At 36.4% G+C, this 22,276-nt stretch overlaps 1 protein-coding gene across 1 annotated transcript; it reads left to right on the top strand.

Moving 5' to 3' along the window:
- The first annotated feature begins 307 nt into the window (after positions 1-307).
- Positions 308-19,336, top strand: LOC141693596 (uncharacterized). The gene is made up of 13 exons (XM_074498739.1): positions 308-478; positions 15,748-16,145; positions 16,227-16,439; positions 16,568-16,660; positions 16,747-16,866; positions 16,985-17,377; positions 17,466-17,738; positions 17,827-18,101; positions 18,203-18,364; positions 18,492-18,593; positions 18,676-18,742; positions 18,846-18,944; positions 19,043-19,336. The coding sequence occupies exons 2-13, from the start codon at positions 15,762-15,764 to the stop codon at positions 19,133-19,135; spliced, it is 2,274 nt and encodes a 757-aa protein (XP_074354840.1). The 5' UTR covers positions 308-478; positions 15,748-15,761; the 3' UTR covers positions 19,136-19,336.
- Positions 19,337-22,276: the final 2,940 nt, after the last annotated feature.

Raw genomic sequence — 22,276 nt, 5'->3', positions numbered from 1 at the left:
TCCCCCCCCCCCAGTATATTTCCCCATCCCGCCTATTCACTCATTCACTTTAATAACATTATAACATAAAATTAAAAATAAATCAAAATCAAAACAAAAACAAAAAATTACAATCTCCATAAAAACAAAAACTCATTCACTCATCCCCCCTTTCTCTCTCGACTGCTAAACCTAGAACTCTCAAATGTATGCTTACTGTCTTTCCCCCTTTCCGATTAGACCTTGAATCTCCAATTAAACCTCTCAATTTCTTCAACTTTCTAAACCTAGAACTCATTTGTTTCAATTTTTGTGACAGATTCGAAGATTAAGGAGTTAAGTGTGTTCATTGAAGTTTAAGGTGAGGAGTAGAGTTTCTTGGAGCTAAATCTTGTAGCTAAGGGTTTATTAAAGCTTAAATCTCGGAGCTAATTAAGTTGGATTTTGGTCTTGGAGTTTGTTGCTGTGTTTTTTGGGATTTTGGAGCTTGCTTTGTTAGGTATATTCTTCTTTACATATTTATTTATATATGTTTGGGCTACTGTTAGGAATATATGTGCATTAGTTTGATGATATGTTTAACAAAACACTTAAGTAGAAATTTAGTGTCTGTAGCCTCAACGGATAAGACCACTTTGGCTATCCGTTGATGGTGTAGCTTTACTTAGAAATAAGTCTAGTATTGTAGCATATTTCAGTCTCTGTATTTAAAATTGTAATTCTTAGAAGTTGAGAGAAACTATGAGTCATGTTGACTACTAGATGATATGCAGATAGGAAGGCCAATTGTAAATATTTCATGCCTTGTAATTTTGTATAAATGAAGTGGTATCAACGGATGACTTAAAAGACCTTCAACGGATGAGAAGCTAAGCTTCAACGGATGTCTCTAAAGCTTCAACGGATAACATCCTTCAACGGATGAGAGCATCAACGGATGAAAGCTTCAACGGATAACATCCTTCAACGGATGAGAGCATCAACGGATGAAAGCTTCAACGGATAACATCCTTCAACGGATGAGAGCATCAACGGATGAAAGCTTCAACGGATAACATCCTTCAACGGATGAAGTCATCAACGGATGAAAGCTTCAACGGATGTTCTGCTAATCAGCCGTTGATAAGTGGTAGTTGTACCTACAAACAGAGGCACGTGGGTTGACAGAGAAAACTGAGATGTGGTAGCCGAATTTCAGGATCAACAGAAAAAGCAGCCGTTCTTCTTTTGTACAAAGTTGCAATAGTCAACAAAGTACTTGAGTGAACAGGAAAAGAAGCAAGTGAAGAACTTATTTTACTATTGTAATTTTATATTGTTTTTCACTTGTACACTTGGTAATATATATGAACCAAGAAGAAGCTAGTAATTAGATAGAATTTTTCCAGAGCTGTCAAGAAATATCTTGAGAGAAAATTCATCTAGTTTGTACTAGGATGCAGCTGTGATCAACATTGTTGAACACAGATTTTCTAATATACCATCTCTGGTGGAACAACAAATCCACCAGAAAAGTTTTTAAGGTCTGTTGTGTTCTTTACATTTGTGCTTGAATATATATCTGTCTGTATTAGCTTAAAGCAATTCACACACTTGTTCTTCTTGAACACACAACTTTATAAACTGCTCAAAACTTGAAAAAGTTTTGAGATTTACATTCAACCCCCCTTCTGTAAATCTCATTGTTAGTCTTCTAGGAATAACAATTGGTATCAGAGCAGGCTCTTGACACACAAAGAGTTTAAAGATCTTGGAATCTAACAAAGATGAGTAAGAAGGATATTGGAGTAAAGATCCCAGTTCTTGACAAAGACAGTTATCACCACTGGAAGGTGAAAATGCACCTTCATCTACTCTCCCAAGATGAAGGTTATGTAAACTGCATTGAGAATGGTCCTCACATTCCCCACAAAGTAGCCACAGTTGCTACGGCCACAATTGCTGTTGGTCAATCCATTCCAAAACCCAGAGCAGAATGGACAATGGAAGACACAGAAGAAGTCCACAAGGATAAGAAGGCTATGAACATTTTGTTTAATGGTCTTGACAAGGATATGTTTGATAATGTGATAAATTGTTCAACTGCCAAAGAGGTTTGGGACACAGTTCAGCTGCTGTGTGAAGGTACAGAACAAGTAAGAGAGAACAAAATGCAGCTTCTCATTCAACAGTATGAGCACTTTCATTTTGAAGAAAATGAATCTTTAAATGACACATTCAATAGATTCCAAAAACTGTTGAATGGACTGAAGCTGTATGGTAGAGTGTACCAGGTGAAGGATTCAAATCTTAAATTTTTGAGATCCTTACCAAAGGAATGGAAACCCATGACTGTTTCCTTAAGAAACTCTCAAGATTATAAGGACTTTACTCTTGAAAGATTATATGGAATCTTGAAGACTTATGAACTAGAGTTGGAACAGGATGAGGTATTGGAGAGGGGGAGAAAGAAAGGAGGTTCAGTTGCATTGGTAGCTGAAAATGAGAAAGAATGCAGAAAAGAAACTGTGAGATCTACATCAAGCTCCAAAGATGGTGTAAGAAATCCAGAATCAGACAAGGGTAAAGGGCAAGTTGCTGAAAATGAAGACAACTCCAGTCAAGATGACTCTGATGGTATTGATGAGCATCTTGCATTTCTGTCCAGGAGATTTGCAAAGATGAAGTTCAGGAAAAACACTAGAGCCACTAAACCCCATAAGAACATGGTGGACAAATCCAAGTTCAAGTGTTTTAATTGTGGTATGAGTGGACACTTTGCAAGTGAGTGCAGAAAGCCAACCTCTGAAAAGAAGAAATTTGAACAAGTAGATTACAAAAAGAAATATTTTGATCTGCTCAAACAGAAGGAAAGGGCTTTCATTACTCAAGAAAGAGACTGGGCAGCTGATGGAGAAGAAGAGGATGAAGACATGGAATATGTTAACTTGGCTCTCATGGCTGATTCTGAGGAGAATGAAGTTAGTTCATCAAGCAACCAGGTAATTACTACTGATATAACACAGCTTACTAAAGAAGAGTGCAATGATGCTTTTAATGACATGTCTACTGAACTGTATCATTTGCGTGTATCTCTTAAATCTCTTGCTAAAGAAAATAGTAGGATTAAAGAGAACAATCTGTTTTTAAGTAATAGAAATGCTGTGTTAGAAGATAAGTTAATTGACCTAGAAAAGACTAAGCTGCATTGTGTATCTGTTGAAAATGAACTAGCTGAATCTATTAAGAAAGTAGAAATACTTTCCAATCAATTAGAGAAAGAGCAAGAGGTGATTAAAGCCTGGAAAACATCTAGGGATGTAAGTGCTCAAATTGCCAAAGTCCAAGGAATTGAATCATTCTGTGAAACTGCCTGGGATAAAAATAAAAAGAAACTGGAATTAATTAATGGACTGTCAACGGATGTGGAATCAACGGATGATGAAAGTTATCCGTTGAAGGAAGAAAAGGAACATCCGTTGAAGGTTCCTCAATTAAAACAGGCAGATGTTTCTAAAAGAGAAAATCTAAAGAAACTCAACAAAAAGTTTGGTTCAACTTCAAAGAACTTTGTCAAAGAAGGAGCAAGCACATCCAAAGATGTCAGAAAGGTGAATGTAGGGCACATGACCTTAGAACAGTTAAACAATAGGCTCAAGATGGTTGAGGATAAAAAGGAATCCAAAAGGAAATCCAACAGAAATGGGAAGGTAGGAGTTAACAAACATAACAATTACACACCTGACAAGTATGCTCCTAGAAAAAGCTGTGTGCATTGTAGTAGTGTTAATCATCTATCTGCTAACTGTAAATCTATTAAGAAATCTCCCATAACTGTACCCTCTTCCATGCCTAACATGTCTGTATCACCTCTACATGCTCTGCCTGTTATGTCTCAACAAAATCCTTATGCACATTTTGCAAACATGCCATATTTTAACAATTCTTATCTTACTGCATTCAGTATGCCTCAATTGCCATACAATATGCCAATGTGGAATAACATGTATGCACAATCCATGCCTAATAATACTATAAATGTGCTGGATAATGTTGTGACTAACCCTACACCTCAACCAACCACATCTAAGACCAAGGTTGACTCAAACTCACCTAAGTCTAAAGATGCAGGAGGAATGAAGTCTAGGAGAAAGGCTAACAAGAATGGACCCAAGGAAACTTGGGTACCAAAATCAAATTGATTGATTTTGTGGTGTGCAGGAAAATAGAAGAAATCTATGGTACTTGGACAGTGGCTGTTCAAGACACATGACTGGAGATTTCTCCCTGCTCACAGAGTTTAAAGAGAGAGCTGGCCCCAGCATAACCTTTGGAGATGACAGCAAAGGGTTTACTATGGGATATGGCTTGATTTCAACAAGGAATGTCATCATTGAAGAAGTTGCATTAGTTGATGGTCTCAAGCACAACCTACTGAGTATCAGTCAACTATGTGATAGAGGGAATACAGTTTCCTTCAATTCTGAAGCCTGTGTTGTCACTAGTAAGAAAGACAACAAAGTGGTTCTAACTGGAGTTAGAAAAGGAAATGTGTACTTAGCTGACTTCAACTCTACAGATGCAGAATCTATTACTTGTCTTTTCAGCAAAGCAAGTTCAGTTGAGAGTTGGCTATGGCACAAGAAGCTATCCCATTTGAATTTCAAGACAATGAATGATCTAGTCAAAAAGGACTTAGTAAGAGGAATTCCTCTTGTTGAATTCTCAAGGGATGGTCTGTGTGATGCTTGTCAGAAAGGCAAACAAAGGAAAGCATCATTTCAGAAGAAGCTTGAAACAACAATTGATGAACCATTACAGCTGTTACATATGGATTTGTTTGGACCAGTCAATGTATTGTCAATAGCAAGAAAAAGATATTGTTTAGTGATTGTAGATGATTTCTCAAAGATCACATGGGTCTGTTTTCTTGGATCAAAGGATGAAGCAAGTGAAATCATTATCAATCACATCAGGCAAGTCAATAATCATCCTGACTTAAAAGTAAGAAACATCAGGAGTGACAATGGAACTGAGTTCAAGAATGTGACATTAAGGCTGTTCTGTGAAGAAAATGGAATCATGCATGAGTTCTCAGCTCCAAGAACACCTCAGCAAAATGGGGTAGTTGAAAGAAAGAACAGATCTTTAATTGAGGCTGCCAGAACAATGCTTGAAGAATCAAAGTTACCAACATATTTTTGGGCTGAAGCTGTTAATTGTGCCTGTTTCACTCAAAATATTTCTCTGATCAATCAAGCTAAAGGCATGACTCCTTATCAGTTGTTCAAGAAAAGAAAACCAACTCTAAACTTTCTTCATGTCTTTGGATGTAAATGTTTTATACTAAGGAATCAATCTGACCATAAAGGGAAGTTTGATGCAAAGGCTGATGAAGGAATATTTGTTGGTTATTCAGCTGGAAAATCTTATAGGGTCTACAATCTAAGAACCAACATTATTATGGAATCTGTGCATGTTGTGTTTGATGATAAAAAGATTGATGGACTAACAGATGAGGAACATTATGAGAGACTCAAATTTGACAATATTGAAATATATTGTGATGATAGTGAAGAAGAGATTGATGGAGACGACACTTCAAAAGGAATACAAAATTTGCTCCTGGATAATGCACAAAATTCAGCATCCGTTGAAAGACATTGTGCATCATCCGTTGAAGTACTTAATGAAACATCCGTTGATCATAGCTCATCAACTGATAATCAATTTACATCATTAATTGATGGAACTCCAAGTTCCCTGCAAAGGACCAACAACTCAGGGGGAGTTTCAACTAATCAAAACTCTATCTCACATCATGACAATACTGAGATCACCTCATCTAGAGCTCATCTTCCACCTCAAAGGAAATGGACCAAGAATCATCCCTTTGAACTGATCATTGGTGATGCATCATCTAAAGTGCAAACAAGAAGAGCTACTCAAGATGAATGTCTATATAGTAGTTTTCTATCTAAGGAGGAACCTAAGAAAGTGGAAGAAGCCTTATTGGATCCAGATTGGATATTAGCTATGCAGGAAGAGCTAAACCAATTTGAGAGAAACCAAGTTTGGAAGCTGGTACCCAAACCAAAGAACAAGAGTCCTATTGATACAAAATGGGTATTCAGAAATAAGATGGATGAAAATGGCATTATCATAAGGAATAAAGCCAGATTGGTTGCCAAAGGCTATTCTCAGCAAGAGGGAATAGATTTTGATGAGACATATGCTCCTGTTGCAAGACTTGAAGCTATCAGAATCTTTCTAGCCTATGCAGCCCATGCCAATTTCAAAGTCTATCAAATGGATGTCAAGAGTGCATTTCTAAATGGGAAATTAGAGGAAGAAGTCTATGTAAGTCAACCTCCAGGATTTGAAGATCCAAATTTTCCAGACTATGTGTATTATCTGTTGAAAGCACTCTATGGACTGAAGCAAGCACCTAGAGCCTGGTATGAAACATTATCAAAATTTCTTTTGGAGAATCACTTCACTAGAGGTACTGTTGATAAAACTCTCTTCTTTAGAAATGTTAATGGCTCTAGTATACTTGTTCAAATTTATGTAGATGACATAATATTTGGTTCTAAAGATAATAATCTTTGTAAGAAGTTTGCTAAGCTAATGCAAAGTAATTATGAAATGAGCCTAATGGGAGAACTAACCTATTTTCTTGGTTTACAAATTAAACAAGTTAGTAATGGAATTTTCATTAGTCAAACTAAATATATTCATGATCTTTTAAAGAAGTTTGACTTAATGGAATGTTCATCTGCAAAAACTCCCATGGCCACTGCCACCAAACTTGAATTAAATAAGACTGAAAGGTCTGTGGACATTACAAGTTATAGAGGCATGGTTGGTTCACTTTTATATTTAACTGCTAGCAGACCAGATATAATGTTTGCTACATGTCTGTGTGCGAGATTTCAAGCTGATCCTAGGGAGTCTCACTTAATTGCTATCAAGAGAATTTTCAGATATCTCAAGGGTACACCAAATTTAGGAATTTGGTATCCTAGAGAATCTGGCTTTGATCTAATTGGTTATTCAGATGCAGACTATGCAGGTTGCAAAATAGACAGGAAAAGTACAACAGGCTCCTGTCAATTCCTGGGAAACAAGCTTGTATCATGGTTTAGCAAAAAGCAAAATTCAGTCTCTACTTCTACAGCTGAGGCTGAATACATTGCTGCTGGAAGTTGCTGTTCTCAAATGTTATGGATGAGGAATCAACTCCTTGATTATGGACTTCATGTTGATAGAATACCTATCTTTTGTGACAACACAAGTGCCATAGCCATAACAGAGAATCCTGTGCAGCACTCAAGGACCAAGCACATTGATATTAAGTACCACTTCATCAGGGAGCATGTCATGAATGGTACAGTAGAACTACATTTTGTTCCAAGTGAACAACAAATTGCTGACATATTTACCAAGCCACTTGATGAATCAACATTCACAAGATTGGTAAGTGAGCTAGGTATGCTTAATTACTCTTAAAATTCATGTCTTCTTTGCAATTTGATGTGGAGCCTGAAATATATTAGTTGCTAGAACAAATTTGACTTTTAACAAAGTTTATTCCATCAACGGATGTTCCCTATCCGTTGAAAGTCAAAATTGCTCTATCAACGGATATTCATTATCCGTTGAAAGACAAGTATATCTCTGGAACTTTTATCCGTCAACGGATAAAGCTGAAGTACCTTTCAACGGATGACAATTTACATTATCCGTTGAAATGTCACATCAGACGTTTGAGGTGTTTCACAGCCGTTGATTCTATTTTCTTAACCGTTGATACCATACATACATCTGTATGTATTGGTTTTAAAGGTAGTTATTAGAATACTTACAGTTTATTCTTAAACGGCTGAAATTCACCAACACCTATTTATTGATTAATCCTTTATTTATTTTTTTCTAAAAGCATATAAGCCCTTCTGATTGTTCATTATTACTTTACGCTTTCTTAGAATTTCAAGCATTTACCATTTTCTCTCTGCAAAACCCTCAAGTTATTCTCTGCAATTTCTACTCACAACAATGGCACCAGTCGTGAAGATTATGTCGCAATCTGGGTTCATCTACGAGAAGAATAATTTCATAGCTCTGGTAGAGAAGAATGAAGCCCACTCAGATTATCACAAAATGATGGACTTCATCAAAAACTGTAAACTTAGCTATGCAATGCTGGAAGCCCCAACGATTTTCTGTGAAGTAGTTGAGGAGATTTGGACAACTGCTGAGTTCAACTCCATGGATATGACTATCTCCTTCACTCTCAAAGGTAAAAATCACTGTATAAACTGTGATGACTTACAAGCATGTTTTAAATTACCTGAGAACAATGCCATGACACCACACACTGATAGTGATGTATCCAGCATGTTAGATTCCATAGGTTACTCTCTTAACTCTGCTAATTTAGGGGGTATTAGACGAAAAGGCCTTAGGAAAGAATGGAGTTTTCTTGGGGATGCCTTCATAAAGGTTTTCTCTGGGAAAATTAGTAATTTTGATGCAATAACTTCATCTCTTGTTAACATGTTCTATATGCTTGTTTCTGATAGGTACTTTAACTTTAGCAACTATGTGATGCTAGAATTAGGTACTAGATTAGGTAACAAAGCTAATAGACCTAATAACATCTATTATGCTAGATTCTTTATGTTATTGGCTAACCATGTTGCTGAAGGTTTAGTCATAATCAATGAGAATAATAAACTCAAGTGCTGGGCACAAGAGAAAAGAGTTCTTGCAGACTTGAAGAGAATGGATCTTAACAGCAGTGTGCAATTGGTATATTTACCAATCATGAATGCACCCCAGGTAGGTGAGGTAATTGCTTCTACAACTCCTACTTCTTCCAACCCCTCTATTTCTTTATCTTCTAGTGTGGCCATGAAATCTGTGTCAATGCCCCAACAGATTTCTACCAAGGTCACCAAATCCAAACTTTCAAAATCCAAGACAAAGAAAACCACCTCTGTTGTTTCTCAAAAGACAACAGTTGTAACAACAACCATTAACCCTGAGGGAAGTGATCAGGGTGTGAGTGGTGAGGGGAGGGGTGAACATCAAAGAAACCCCCAGGATAAGGAAGGAGAGTTGAGTGCTTCCCAAGCTAGCCAAGCCCCAGTTTCTCAAAAAGCTGTGGTGGTTGAAAAGGTCTCTAGCACATCCCTAGTAGCATCCTCCCAAAAGGATGTTACTATTGAAAAGAGTTCCCATCCAGGAACACAGAACAAAAGAGGGAGGGACACTAAAGCCAAACACTCACCTACAAAAGCCTTTATTAGAAGAAAGAAGGCTAGAACCCAATCTTCTACACAGGGTGCACACACTGCACAGATACATCCATCTGTCTCTGTGCCTTCTCAAACTCAGTTTGATGTGACTCCAATAAATGTGGAGTCACAGCCCCATTCTCTCACAATAACTACACATCAATCACCAAATACTTCTTCACCATCTCTGGATGTGGATATGCTATTCCCATCAATTCCTGATTCTCCCTCTTTACAACTCAGGGAGAAGCCCCACTCAAATACAGGTGATCATCATCTTTTAGATGATTTGTTGGATCACCCGCAAATTCTTTCAGATATAATTGAAGGATCTGTATCAACACATATCAAATCAATCTATACAGATTCAACAGTTATATCACTTTCAATTTCATCTTCTTTTCCTTCTTCAATGGATATCACTCATCCGTTGACAAGTGGTTGCTCTTCAACGGATAAGCTTAACAGCAGTTATCCGTTGATAACAACAGTTTCAACTTCAACGGATATTCCACATCCGTTGATAGTCTCTACACAAATAACTGAAATGATTCCAAGTGTAGAAGACATGAATACTGTGCAATCACTTTTAGGATTGAGGGCAGGGAGTGAAAATTTGAGTGAGAGGCTGGGTTGCTCCCAGGCAAAAGGAGAGATTGAGAGCACAAAAATGCATGCTATTTCTTCCAGCATGGCAAAAGTCAGTGAGTGGAGTACCACCTTAGAAGGTGAAGGTGAGGGAGTGAGATGTGTGAGCCAGGGGGAGCCCCTGATGCAAGAACATAGAGAAAAAGAGAGAAAAGCAGGTACAGTTGATACAAGGGTGGAACCAGCCATTGCTCATGAGTCAATGATTGTGGATGATGCTGAAAAGGAAAGACAATTTCAGCAACATTACAAAGCTGTAATTGATAACATTTCCTTGGATGCTGACACTTTTACTCATCCTGTGACAGCCTATCAACTGTTGGCTGCTCAGGGCAATGAGGAGGCAGAGAGGACACTACATCTAGTGCACTCAACAGAATCTCTTCAAAGGGATAAAGCTGCTATTAAAAGGATGCCTTCTACAGCTGGTGAGCCATCTGAGGAATTTGGAGTAAATTCTGATGATGATGACTCTATTTCTTCTGATGGAAGCATGAACATAGGGGGAGATGAAGACCCTAGTTCCATTCCTAATCTACCTGAATGGGCCCTGACTAAGGAGCATAGAACAGGTGAATTCAATGTCCACCTAGTCAAACAAATCATCACTATTCAACAGGCCATTCAGAACACTTCAAATGCAAATATCAAGGCTATCCTCCAAGCTCACCTGGACTCACTGCATCTCATGAAGTTGCAGAAAGTAAAGCAAGATATGAGTCTAAATGATCTCAGGAAAGATATTGCTGACTTGAAATCCTTCACTTCAGAAAAATTGGATTCAGTCATGCCCTATGGTACTTTGCAGGACTTGGTTTCGAGATTGAAAAAGGAATCAGTTACTGAACAAAGGCTGGCCAAGTTGGAAGACAGAGTTCAAGGAATTGAAGATTCTGTGGCCACCCTTCTTCTCAACCAACAATCTCAAACCAATCTCCTAATGCAGCTGGCAAAAGCACAAGGCTTGACCCCTCTCCTTGATGATAACAAAAAGGGGGAGAATAAAAGGGAAGGGGAAGGAGAGCCCTCTACAAAGATTCAGATATCTAAAGTGCTAGTTCCTGCCATCACTACCTCTCCAATCATTCAAATCAAGGGTAAATCTGATGGAATTGATTTGATTCAGCTAGCAGCAGCTGAAATACAAATGAAAGAACAATGGAGGAGAATTGATGAAAGGTTGCAATTGGTGTTTGGTTCTACACAAAATAAATCAACATCTGTGAAATTTAGCACAAAGATTGAACCAATCAACATGGAGCTCATGCCAGTAGGGAGTCTTAAGGATGGAGAAGCTTCTTCCAAAGAGCTACAAGCTATAATCCTCAAGCCCAATGAAAGATCCAATAAGGACTCAACAAAGAATCCTTTAAAAGAAGTGGACTTTCCTCCTTCAAAAGATGATGAGAACAAGATCTTAGGCAGGAGTATTGCCTATCTCAAAAAGTCCATGGATGAGGCTGTAAGGAGAAATAGAGCTATTATCATTAGAGAGGGAAAGAGCATATGTGTGATGCAAGGACATCCCAAATTCTCAATAGCTAAGAAAGAAGAAGCCAAGCAATTAAAGGCTGACAAAAGAGCACAAGCAAAGCTTGAAAAACAGCTAAAGTCAAGCCAAGTTGAAGAAATGAAAGGAATTGAAGTCAGGGGTGAAGAAAAGATTGCTAACTTAGATGAGGTTCTTGGGAGCATATTTGGTGAAAATATGGAGGAAAGAGAGGAATGGCAGAAGGGAAACAGAAGAAAGGCCAAGGCACACAGAAGGAGTGAAGATAACCCTGAAGATACCAAATCTACATCTAAACCACTACCTTCCATACCTGAACCTTTTGTTACTGATCCCTCTATAAATATCCATGGTGAACCAATCATTCCAAAAGAGGAACCTATTGACTGGGACAACATCACATTGCCTACCTTTCTAACCACTCTTCCACCACCAAAGAAACAGAAAAGAAAACCAAAATCTACACCTCCCACAACCTCTAAGAAATTCACTCAAAAACAAAAACCTAAGCCTAAGTCACCCATTTCTAAAGATGATTATGTTCACATCTGTGACATAAAAGAAATTTCAGACATTGAACTCTATCTGGATGAGCTGGAGGATGTAAGGGGAATAGCTGCCTACAGACAGTTACCAGAAAGATTAGTGTTCAGATATAAAGGAGCTGGGGAAAGAACATGGCCTCTCCACAGGATTCTAAATGAAGGCTACTCTACCTTGATCAGAGTCTTTTCAGCCATCAAAAAGGATTCTGGCTTTACCAGAACAGCCAAGACTGAAATTCTCAACAAGATTGCCAACATAAGGAAGACTTGGAGGGAACCAAATGCTTTGCCCAGAACCTTACTCATACAAGAAAGGGGAACTAAAATTCACAAATCACCTCATTGGTTGATGGAATTTAGAGATGACAAAGGAGTCAGAAGATTTTTCAGACTTGAAGACCAACTCAAGATTGCCAGCAATGAAACTCTCAAGGAAATGCAATCTAAGTTGGATATCAGTGATGAAGATGAAGCTGAATTCTTCAGAAAACTCCAACTCCAAATTGAGGGAAATGACAAAGGGCTAGGAAAGAAAACCAGGGAACAAAGAAGAAAATGATGTTTTGCTCAGGCTAGAGGAGCACCCTTGGAAATACTGTAAATCTTCAATTACCTCCTAGTACATACACTTTTGCAGCACTTTTTATATTTCTACTTAGTTTCAATTCAAATATTTGTTAAGTGTTTTGTTATCATCAAGTTAACCCTGAATTTATGCCTACAGTTCTTATAGACATAAATAGGGGGAGATTGTTAGGAATATATGTGCATTAGTTTGATGATATGTTTAACAAAACACTTAAGTAGAAATTTAGTGTCTGTAGCCTCAACGGATAAGACCACTTTGGCTATCCGTTGATGGTGTAGCTTTACTTAGAAATAAGTCTAGTATTGTAGCATATTTCAGTCTCTGTATTTAAAATTGTAATTCTTAGAAGTTGAGAGAAACTATGAGTCATGTTGACTACTAGATGATATGCAGATAGGAAGGCCAATTGTAAATATTTCATGCCTTGTAATTTTGTATAAATGAAGTGGTATCAACGGATGACTTAAAAGACCTTCAACGGATGAGAAGCTAAGCTTCAACGGATGTCTCTAAAGCTTCAACGGATAACATCCTTCAACGGATGAGAGCATCAACGGATGAAAGCTTCAACGGATAACATCCTTCAACGGATGAGAGCATCAACGGATGAAAGCTTCAACGGATAACATCCTTCAACGGATGAGAGCATCAACGGATGAAAGCTTCAACAGATAACATCCTTCAACGGATGAAGTCATCAACGGATGAAAGCTTCAACGGATGTTCTGCTAATCAGCCGTTGATAAGTGGTAGTTGTACCTACAAACAGAGGCACGTGGGTTGACAGAGAAAACTGAGATGTGGTAGCCGAATTTCAGGATCAACAGAAAAAGCAGCCGTTCTTCTTTTGTACAAAGTTGCAATAGTCAACAAAGTACTTGAGTGAACAGGAAAAGAAGCAAGTGAAGAACTTATTTTACTATTGTAATTTTATATTGTTTTTCACTTGTACACTTGGTAATATATATGAACCAAGAAGAAGCTAGTAATTAGATAGAATTTTTCCAGAGCTGTCAAGAAATATCTTGAGAGAAAATTCATCTAGTTTGTACTAGGATGCAGCTGTGATCAACATTGTTGAACACAGATTTTCTAATATACCATCTCTGGTGGAACAACAAATCCACCAGAAAAGTTTTTAAGGTCTGTTGTGTTCTTTACATTTGTGCTTGAATATATATCTGTCTGTATTAGCTTAAAGCAATTCACACACTTGTTCTTCTTGAACACACAACTTTATAAACTGCTCAAAACTTGAAAAAGTTTTGAGATTTACATTCAACCCCCCTTCTGTAAATCTCATTGTTAGTCTTCTAGGAATAACAGCTACATGTATATATTTGTGTAGTTGTATGTATGCATGTGAAATTGAAATGTGTAGTTGTTGCATGTGTAGTTGTATGTGTAGTTAAAATACGGATTTACATGTAATAACAAGTGCTTGTATATATTTGTGTTTGTGTTGTTTGTAAATATATTTGTGGTTGGGGCTTGTCGTTGTAAATAGCATGGTTTATGAGTGAATATAGGAATTTTATATTGATTATACTAGGTAGTAAATGTACTATAGTATATAGTAAATTAATATGTTATTTCACAATCAGGTAGTTTGAGAATAGCATGGACAAATCTTGGATTTTCAAAGATAGGGACACACTTGACTATGAAATCGGGGTTGAAGAGTTTTTGATATTTGCCGAGGAAAATGCTAGTGATCCTAAAAGAATCCCCTGCCCCTGTAAAAGATGTGCTAACTTCAAAAAATTTGCAGTTAAGATTATCAGGGGACATTTATATGAAAATGGTTTTAGTCTGGGGTACCTTGATTGGATTTGGCATACACAAGGGTCTGCAAGTAGGTCATCAGTTAATAGAAATGCTCCGACCCCTGCATCTACGCCTGCCCCTGCACCTACGTCTGCCCGCGCACCGATACCTTCCCCTGGCCTTGCATCAGAAACAGTCAATGTTTGTAATGCTGCATATAATTCGAGTGAGTACAATAATGAGTCGTATCAGTTTAGGAGATTTGTGGCTGATGCTGAACAGCCTTTGTATGAGGGCAGTGAATGTACCAAGTTGGAGTCGATGCTAAAATTGCACAATTGGAAAGCTAGGTTCGGAATTAGTGATAGTGCCTTTAACGATTTGCTGTCTACCGTTGGCTCTCTCCTTCCTAAGGACAATGTGATGCCACAATCGCCTTTTTGCCGATTGGTTTCTAGAAAAAGTTAGTATTTTTATAGTTTCATTTGTGCCTAATTTATTTGCTCTGTAGTAATATGGAATTTAGAAGTATTTTGTTTCCGAAAATGTGTAGGTTAGTAGTGAAATGGAGGAGAATCCTGGAGGAGTTTCAGAGACAATAAGATGGATAGCCGGAAAATAATCATTTTCAGTTTTGACTTACGAAGCTTATCTAGTAGACGGGGTCCGATACTTTACAAAAGAGCGAGATGGTGTGAGGGTTGTTCAAAACAGCGGAGTGTCTTTAGTTGCTAAAACTGTCCAAGTGTCTAGCGCTAAAGATTTCAACCCTGTAGAAAGTGACTTGACATTTTACGGTGTTATCTTAGAAATATGGGAGCTAGATTATCATGCATTCAAAGCCCCATTATTTTTATGTAATTGGGCAGATAATGACAAGGGAATTAAGGTGGATGATCTTGGGTTCACACTTGTCGATCTAAGTCGACAAGGCCACAAGAGAGATAAATATGTGTCTATGGATCAAGTAAAGCAAGTTTATTATATTGAAGATCCGGTGGATGCCAAGTGGTCCGTTGTATTAACCTCTACAACTCGAGACTACCAAGATGTGTATAACGACGATGATTTAGGAGACACAACCATGGAAAATCCCCCATTCTGCTGCCAAATTCCTATATGTGATGTCGGTGAAGATGTTGAAAATAATATTAGAGAAAATATTAAGGGCACTTGGGTTAAGAAGTGACAATATTATTTGCAGTCATGTATCTCCTTTCTTGTAACTGTTTAGCATTGTTTATGCCTAATGATATTATTTGAATTTTCGTATGTTTATGACTGTTTATGAATGCATATAGTCATCGTGTCTGACTGTTTATAGCTGTTTATAACTGTTTATGTATACATACTTCACTAGTTTAGTTATGACTGTTTATAACTATTTATATATGCTTGTGACTAATGAAATATATGTTTCATTTTCAGATTAAAAAAGATAAATGGCAAATAAAAAACAAATATCTAAAGTACAAGACAAGTCAGATGAGGAGGTGGATAAAAGCTTGGAGCCGGAAACAGAACCTCAAGATGAAAATGTGGATTTTATGGAAGACACGAAGGCAACAGTCTCTGCTTCCGAAACTACAAAGAAAAGGTATGGATCTGCCCGAGGGGTTTCTGCTATGCACAAAGTGGTGGTGAGGAAGGCGCAGGGCAAGAAAGCAAAGGTATCGTGCAATGCACATGGAGTTCCAGTCGGGAATGCAAGGCATAGTCTACAGTCCTACACCGGAATGTTGGCTAGGACGATGATTCCGATTGATTATCCTAACTGGTCAAAGGTACCCGATGAACTAAAGGACAAAATATGGATCGATGTGAAGGTATATAAATAAGCAATTTCTTATGCACTTTGTAAATTTTGTATTTTCTTGTACTCATGTAGAGCATAACATTGGTTTCAGGAGACATTTAAAGTCCCCAAGCAACTTCAGAAGGGGCTGATCAGGTCTGTAGGAGCAAAGTGGAGAAATTTTAAAGCAAATTTAACAAGGGATTATGTTAAGCCGTATCTTGGACAGAAGAAGAAACTACGAAAGCCTCCAGTGAAGTATGCTTTTGTTGGTAAGGAGGCTTGGAAAAATTTTGTTGTTGAAAGGACTACCTCGACATGGAAGGTATACGCGAAAGAGATCGATCGTGTGTTTATATCTGTGTTTTATTTATGTTGTGAACTGATTTTTTATGTATTACAAATATTTTAGGAAAAATAGCATGTTAATATTATTTAAAATGTTTGTTGTAGTCACTTAGTGAAAAACAAATGGAGCGGGTGAGCAATCGAAAATATCCTCACCGCAAATCTAGAAAGGGTTATGTTGGATTGTTGGAAGAAGAGGTAACCTCTGTTTATGCATTGAACTTAAATAGTTGCATTCTACATATATTGTTGTTTTAATATTTTTTGATTTTAATCGGCAAAAGAAAGGAACCTTGGCTCTCGATGAAGAACCTGATCGGGCTCTTATGTGGCACAAGGCTCGTAAGGGAAAACTTGATGATGAGGAGGTTGATCCAGAGCTAGCTGAAATAGGGAAAAGAATTGTGAGTATTTAACAAGCAACGTTAATTTTTTTAATGCAATTCAATTCAGTTCTAATTTTAATATTTTTATGAGGAGGTTCATTCAGTTCTAATTTATATGTTAACATTCTCATGACAGGAGAATTTACTGGAGCTGCAAAGTAAGGGGGAATTCATTCCTTCTGGGAGTCAAGATGTGTTAACTACGGCCTTGCAAACTCCCGAACATTCGGGGAGGGTTCGAGGAGTTGGAGGCTTTGTTAGCCCATCAATTTTCTTTAATTTACCAAATGGAAAAAGAAGTAGAATAACCAAAGCTGAGATGTTGGCCCGGGATTGTGAGAGGGATGCAGAGTTGGAGAAGGCCAAGCAAGAGATGGCGAAGGAAATGGAGAAGACAAGGCAGGAGTTGGCTGAACTGAAGGGCTTACTCAGTAAAGCAAATATTTCATCTCCTCTGGTTTCGGAAAAAGCAAGTTGTGATGCTCAAATAGTTGATGATCAAATGGATCCTTTTCCACCAGAGAACAAGGTAAAATAACAAGCACATTTATTTAATTTAGCTCAATATTATTCAAGCATTCGTCATAGTTACTCGTTAAATATATATATGTGTGTAGGCTGGTCCACAAAAATGTGAGTTGGCTGTGGGCACAATAGAAAATAAGGTGGCATTTGGCTTGTTGTTTGACGATGATGACATGAACAAATCTATTCACGGATTGCCAATGCAGCCTGGTTGTGCTCGTGTCTCAGTGGATGGGCCAATCCAAGGACAAGCCAAGATTCCTGTTCCGGTAGTCGGTGAGATTGAAACAGTAGAGCAGGCTGTTGGCTCCTACGTCTCATGGCCCCGCGACTTAATCATATTCCCAGATGGCCCTGCTACCGCGGTATATATTTTTACATCTATGTTTTATTGGATCTCGCACTGTTATATTAACTCTATATTTGTTTTAATAAATTTGATAATATTTTCAGAAAAGTAAAAGGAAAGGAAAGGATCCTTTAACTGATTTGCATAAGGTTCAGTCCTTATTTGAGAATATGGAAATCAATAAAAATGTTCCGAAGCGCTTTCGGTTGTTGTATAAACATGCAACGACATTCATGAAGTCCACTGGAAACTCCATTCAAATCCCGTGCGATGCGGAGGTGTTTGGTGTTGAGAAAAGAATTTTCATTTTGCATGAAAACATAATTGCTTTGCTTGAGTTTAAAATGATTGGCCAAGCAGCAATTTCTGCATACATGGCGTGAGTAGTATAATTTTTTTAATTATTGTCTTGTCTTCTTGTTGATAATTTCTGCATTTATATTCTTGTTTTTTTATAATTTCATTTTATTTGCAATGCAGATACTTGCATTGCATGGTTTGTGAAAATGAAAATTTGGAGCAATTTGCTTTCTGTGATCCCGGAGTCTCGTTTACCTTGAACAACAATTTTGAAGATAATTTGGTTAGTCGATTTAAAGAGGGTAATCCTGATCGACTCTTTTTTATGCCACATAATAGCAAGTAAGTACATAAAAAATGTCTCCAGATTTATTATAAATCGCTTTATTTATTTATTTATAAGCATGAAATTCAAAATGATATGATTCTGATATTAATTCTGTTTATTATAAATATTTATAAAAAATAGCTGCCATTGGATATTGGTTGTGATTTGGGCGGGCGAGGTTTTCATACTCAATCCTCTACCTCGTTCAACTACCTATCCCGAGTTGGAAAAAGCAATATCAAGGTATTTGCATTTAATTTCGAATGATTATTTTCATTATTGAGATATCAATCAATTTGTGTTATTGATACTGCTAAGATGACAGGGCTGTGATTGTGTTCAATATTCAGGCCGGAAGGGGAAATAAAGCACCAACTATCAGATATGTTACCGTAAGAACCAGGGGCATTAATTTACTTATTAGTCAGAGTTTTTTCGGTTAGATAGGGCCATTAATTTACTTATTAATTGGTCTGAGTTTTTTGGATTAAATAGGGATGCCCCAAACAGCCCGGTGGAACTGAATGCGGTTATGTTGTTATGTGGTATATGAAAGAAATTGTCATGGATAATGAAATGACATTTGTCAAAAAGGTATATTTTTTTGCTTAATTCATTCTTGATATAACTGGTGTACATATAATTTATGGTAGAATTCATTGTTACTAATTCCTGTATGTTACACTTTTCAGTGGTCGAAAAAGAATCGAAAGGTGACTGTTGCCAAGGCTGAGCTAGACGAGGTTCGATGTGAGACTCTTAGCCATATCGAGTCCTTCTTATAAAAAGGCCTAATCTGCAGCTCCTTTATGTAGACTGAATTTGTAAGAATTTGTAAGAGCTACTAGTGGTTTTTGTTGATAAATATAATGGGGGAACTTTAGTTGGTAAATTTCTGTTTGGGATGAACTATGTAAATGATCGATGGTGGATGTCTAGTACTTGCTATTGCAGTTATGTAGTTTGTTTGGATTATGAAGTTTGGTTGGTGGTGGATATATGTACGTAATTGGTATAATCTATGGTAAATCAATGAATGTATGTTTGTTTTTGCGTTTGTTTTGGTTTGGTAAGTTTTGGAATGGTAAAATGGCAGTTGGTATGTTTTTGGATGACTCTTGTTTGGGTGTTGGGCATTTGATTGAAACAGGGGATTCATGAATAAAAAAAATAAACAAACATCACTTCATGAACAAAATAACTGATGTAAAATGTAGTCAAATAAGACATTTTATTCAATAAACTGATGTCATAAGCAGACATATATATCAGCTCACAAGAAATGACTGATGTAAAATAATATAATAGATATCACATTTTGAAAGAACTGATGTTAAACACACACAAAGACATCGGTTCCATTAAAAAAAGAAAGGTACGACATCGCTTCTGATAAAAGACTGATGTAATATGTTAAGTTACACATCAGTTTAACAAGTTTTTCGATGTTAATGTATCATATTGCTTTATATGTGATAAGTTTAAAATGATATACATGACATATGAATGAATAACTGAAACCACAGTGAAGGTATACATTGAAGAAAAATACATCACATTGTTAAGAAAAACGATGTCTAAACTGTGTATAGACATCGGCTAATAAGCGATGTGTAATGCACCTACCTTTCTCAGCGCATGCAAAGACATCGCTTGGATTTTAAATAGACATCCGCTAATAAGCGATGTCTATTGACAAATTTCTAGTAGTGAATATATATAGCATTAGCAACTTAACATGTTAGAAACTAAAAATATATCTAGCATTAACAATATACCAAATCAACCAACTAAATTAGATAAACTGAATAGAAATGAGCAATATAGCGACCAACGAATTAAATTAGATAAACAGAATAAAAAAAAATTGATTTACCATATATACCTAAAAATTTGCCGGTAAGCCGTGCGAGAAGCAGAGATGGAGAGAAATAGAGTACTAATGATATAAAGCTGAAATAATCAAAATATCTGGATTAAGCAATTAGAAATTGGGGAGGGAGTTATTGGCGCTAGGGGTGTACACAACCCGATCAAACCGACCAAACCGATCCGAACCGACCTTATTTCGGCCGATCCAAATCGATTTTTTTCAACCCGATATATATTTGGGTTGAAAAAATGTCAATCCGATTTTATTTGGGTTGGATATGTATTTCGATATTTTTAAACCGATCCAACCCAACCCGATTAAAAATATAATTACACGTTAATATGTTAATTTTATAACTATGAAAATGTTTAGCCCTAATAGATGGCTCATTGATTTGTAGTTTATAATATTGGTTCTCAATATTTAAAGAATATGCCACTGTTTTCTTTTATCGAGTTTAAGGTTTAAACAATGTTTAAAGATTAAGTATTGTATTATCACTATATTTTGGAAATTTAAGTCATATATGACATGGATGATTGTAATATTTTGTTGAATTATTTTTAAGTATTTTAGACTTTGTGACTTTGTGACTTTATGCTTTATCCTATAATTATTAATATTAGTTTTGAATATTTACTAAACCGATCAAACCGATCCAAACCGATCCAAACCGATCCAAACCGAAATACTACAAATTGGTTTGGGTTACAAATTTAAACGGTTCGATTTAGGTTGAAATTTTGAAAACCCGAATTAATTGGGTTGGGTTGCTGAATTCCCTCAACCCGTCCAAACCGATCCGTGTACACCCCTAGTTGGCGCTTTTTATAGACACATGCTTGGCCTGAACTAAGGGAGGCTGAGAGTCTAAAAATGGATTAGAATTAACTTTTGATTTACTTAGTGGTAATTGTGGTGCATAAATAATGGTCTATTTATTTTCTTTGCAGTAACCACCTCGTCGTTACAAAGATAAAAAAAGATGGTGATGAAAACAGGAAAAGAGAAAAATGGATGAAGACGTAAAATTTTGAGATTATTCTTTAACCTCGCCTAAGAGATGCCACGTAAGCCGCCCGAGATTTTATTTTATATAGATATATAGATACAATATAAACTCTATATAAAAATATTCTATATAGTAATAGCCTCTTTATTGTAATAAAAATTACGATCCCAAGTTGGGCCAATTATAATTAAGAATAAACTATACATTGTAATTTTCTATACTTTTTATAAGTACATCATTTATTAATTTTCCTCTATATAGGAATAAAAATGCTTAAAATTATATATATATATAATATGATAAAAATAGTCTTTTTGTTATCCTTATCCTTCTCAAATTAATATTAACCCTTGATAAGAATTAAGAAAAATATTTTATTTATGTCTTAATAAAATCGAGTCATTCAAGTTATAACAAAATCACTTTTTTCTCCTCTATCAATTTTGACTATTAAATATTAACTTTCAAAAATTGTATATTATAAATTAATGTAAATTTTGAAATAAACCGGACTAAAAAGTTTCATTCATTTCTAAAAATACAAAATTTCTTTAAAAAATCTTTTGTAGTTAAAATCAATGTCAATTTTAAAGCTGAAAATTTTGATTTTGTTGCAACTTAATGATTCGATTTTGTAAAATACTGAATGATATATCCAAGCATTAATTACTCGAACTTGTTATCAATGGTGGATATGAGTTTGATGAAGAAAATGATGATACAATAACTATTTTCCCTTTATATTGGACATCTTGATAAACATCAGCATTTTCTTTCTCCAAAGAGTGTAGTTAGCTTTGTCAACTGTAGGAATTTTGTTGCTGCTGATTTTCTGTGTATTCATTCTTCCAAGATCTTGAATCTGTTTACTTTCAGATTTTGCTCTGATACCACTTGTTAGGAATTGAATAACACACAGAGGGGGGGTGAATGTGTTTTACTGTTTTTATGCTTTTCTTGAACTTTTTATGATTGAACAAAGTAAGTTGAATCTTGTCGTGAAAATATGTTACTGCAGAAAATGAACATGCAATAATGAAG

The sequence above is a fragment of the Apium graveolens genome, chromosome 10 (genome assembly GCF_009905375.1).
Source record: "Apium graveolens cultivar Ventura chromosome 10, ASM990537v1, whole genome shotgun sequence".
In the NCBI taxonomy this organism is placed as follows: Eukaryota; Viridiplantae; Streptophyta; class Magnoliopsida; order Apiales; family Apiaceae; genus Apium; species Apium graveolens.
The sequence above is the reverse complement of the archived record's forward strand: the minus strand, read 5'-3'. Positions and strand labels throughout refer to the sequence as shown.

What these genes read in the sequence shown, in the direction of transcription:
- LOC141693596 (XM_074498739.1), top strand. Translation starts at nt 15,762, where the DNA reads ATGGCAAATAAAAAACAAATATCTAAAGTACAAGACAAGTCAGATGAG. An exon ending in GGACTACCTCGACATGGAAG is followed by an intron (nt 16,440 to 16,567) that starts GTATACGCGAAA and finishes TGTTTGTTGTAG; the next exon opens with TCACTTAGTGAAAAACAAAT. An exon ending in TTTATGCCACATAATAGCAA is followed by an intron (nt 18,365 to 18,491) that starts GTAAGTACATAA and finishes TATAAAAAATAG; the next exon opens with CTGCCATTGGATATTGGTTG.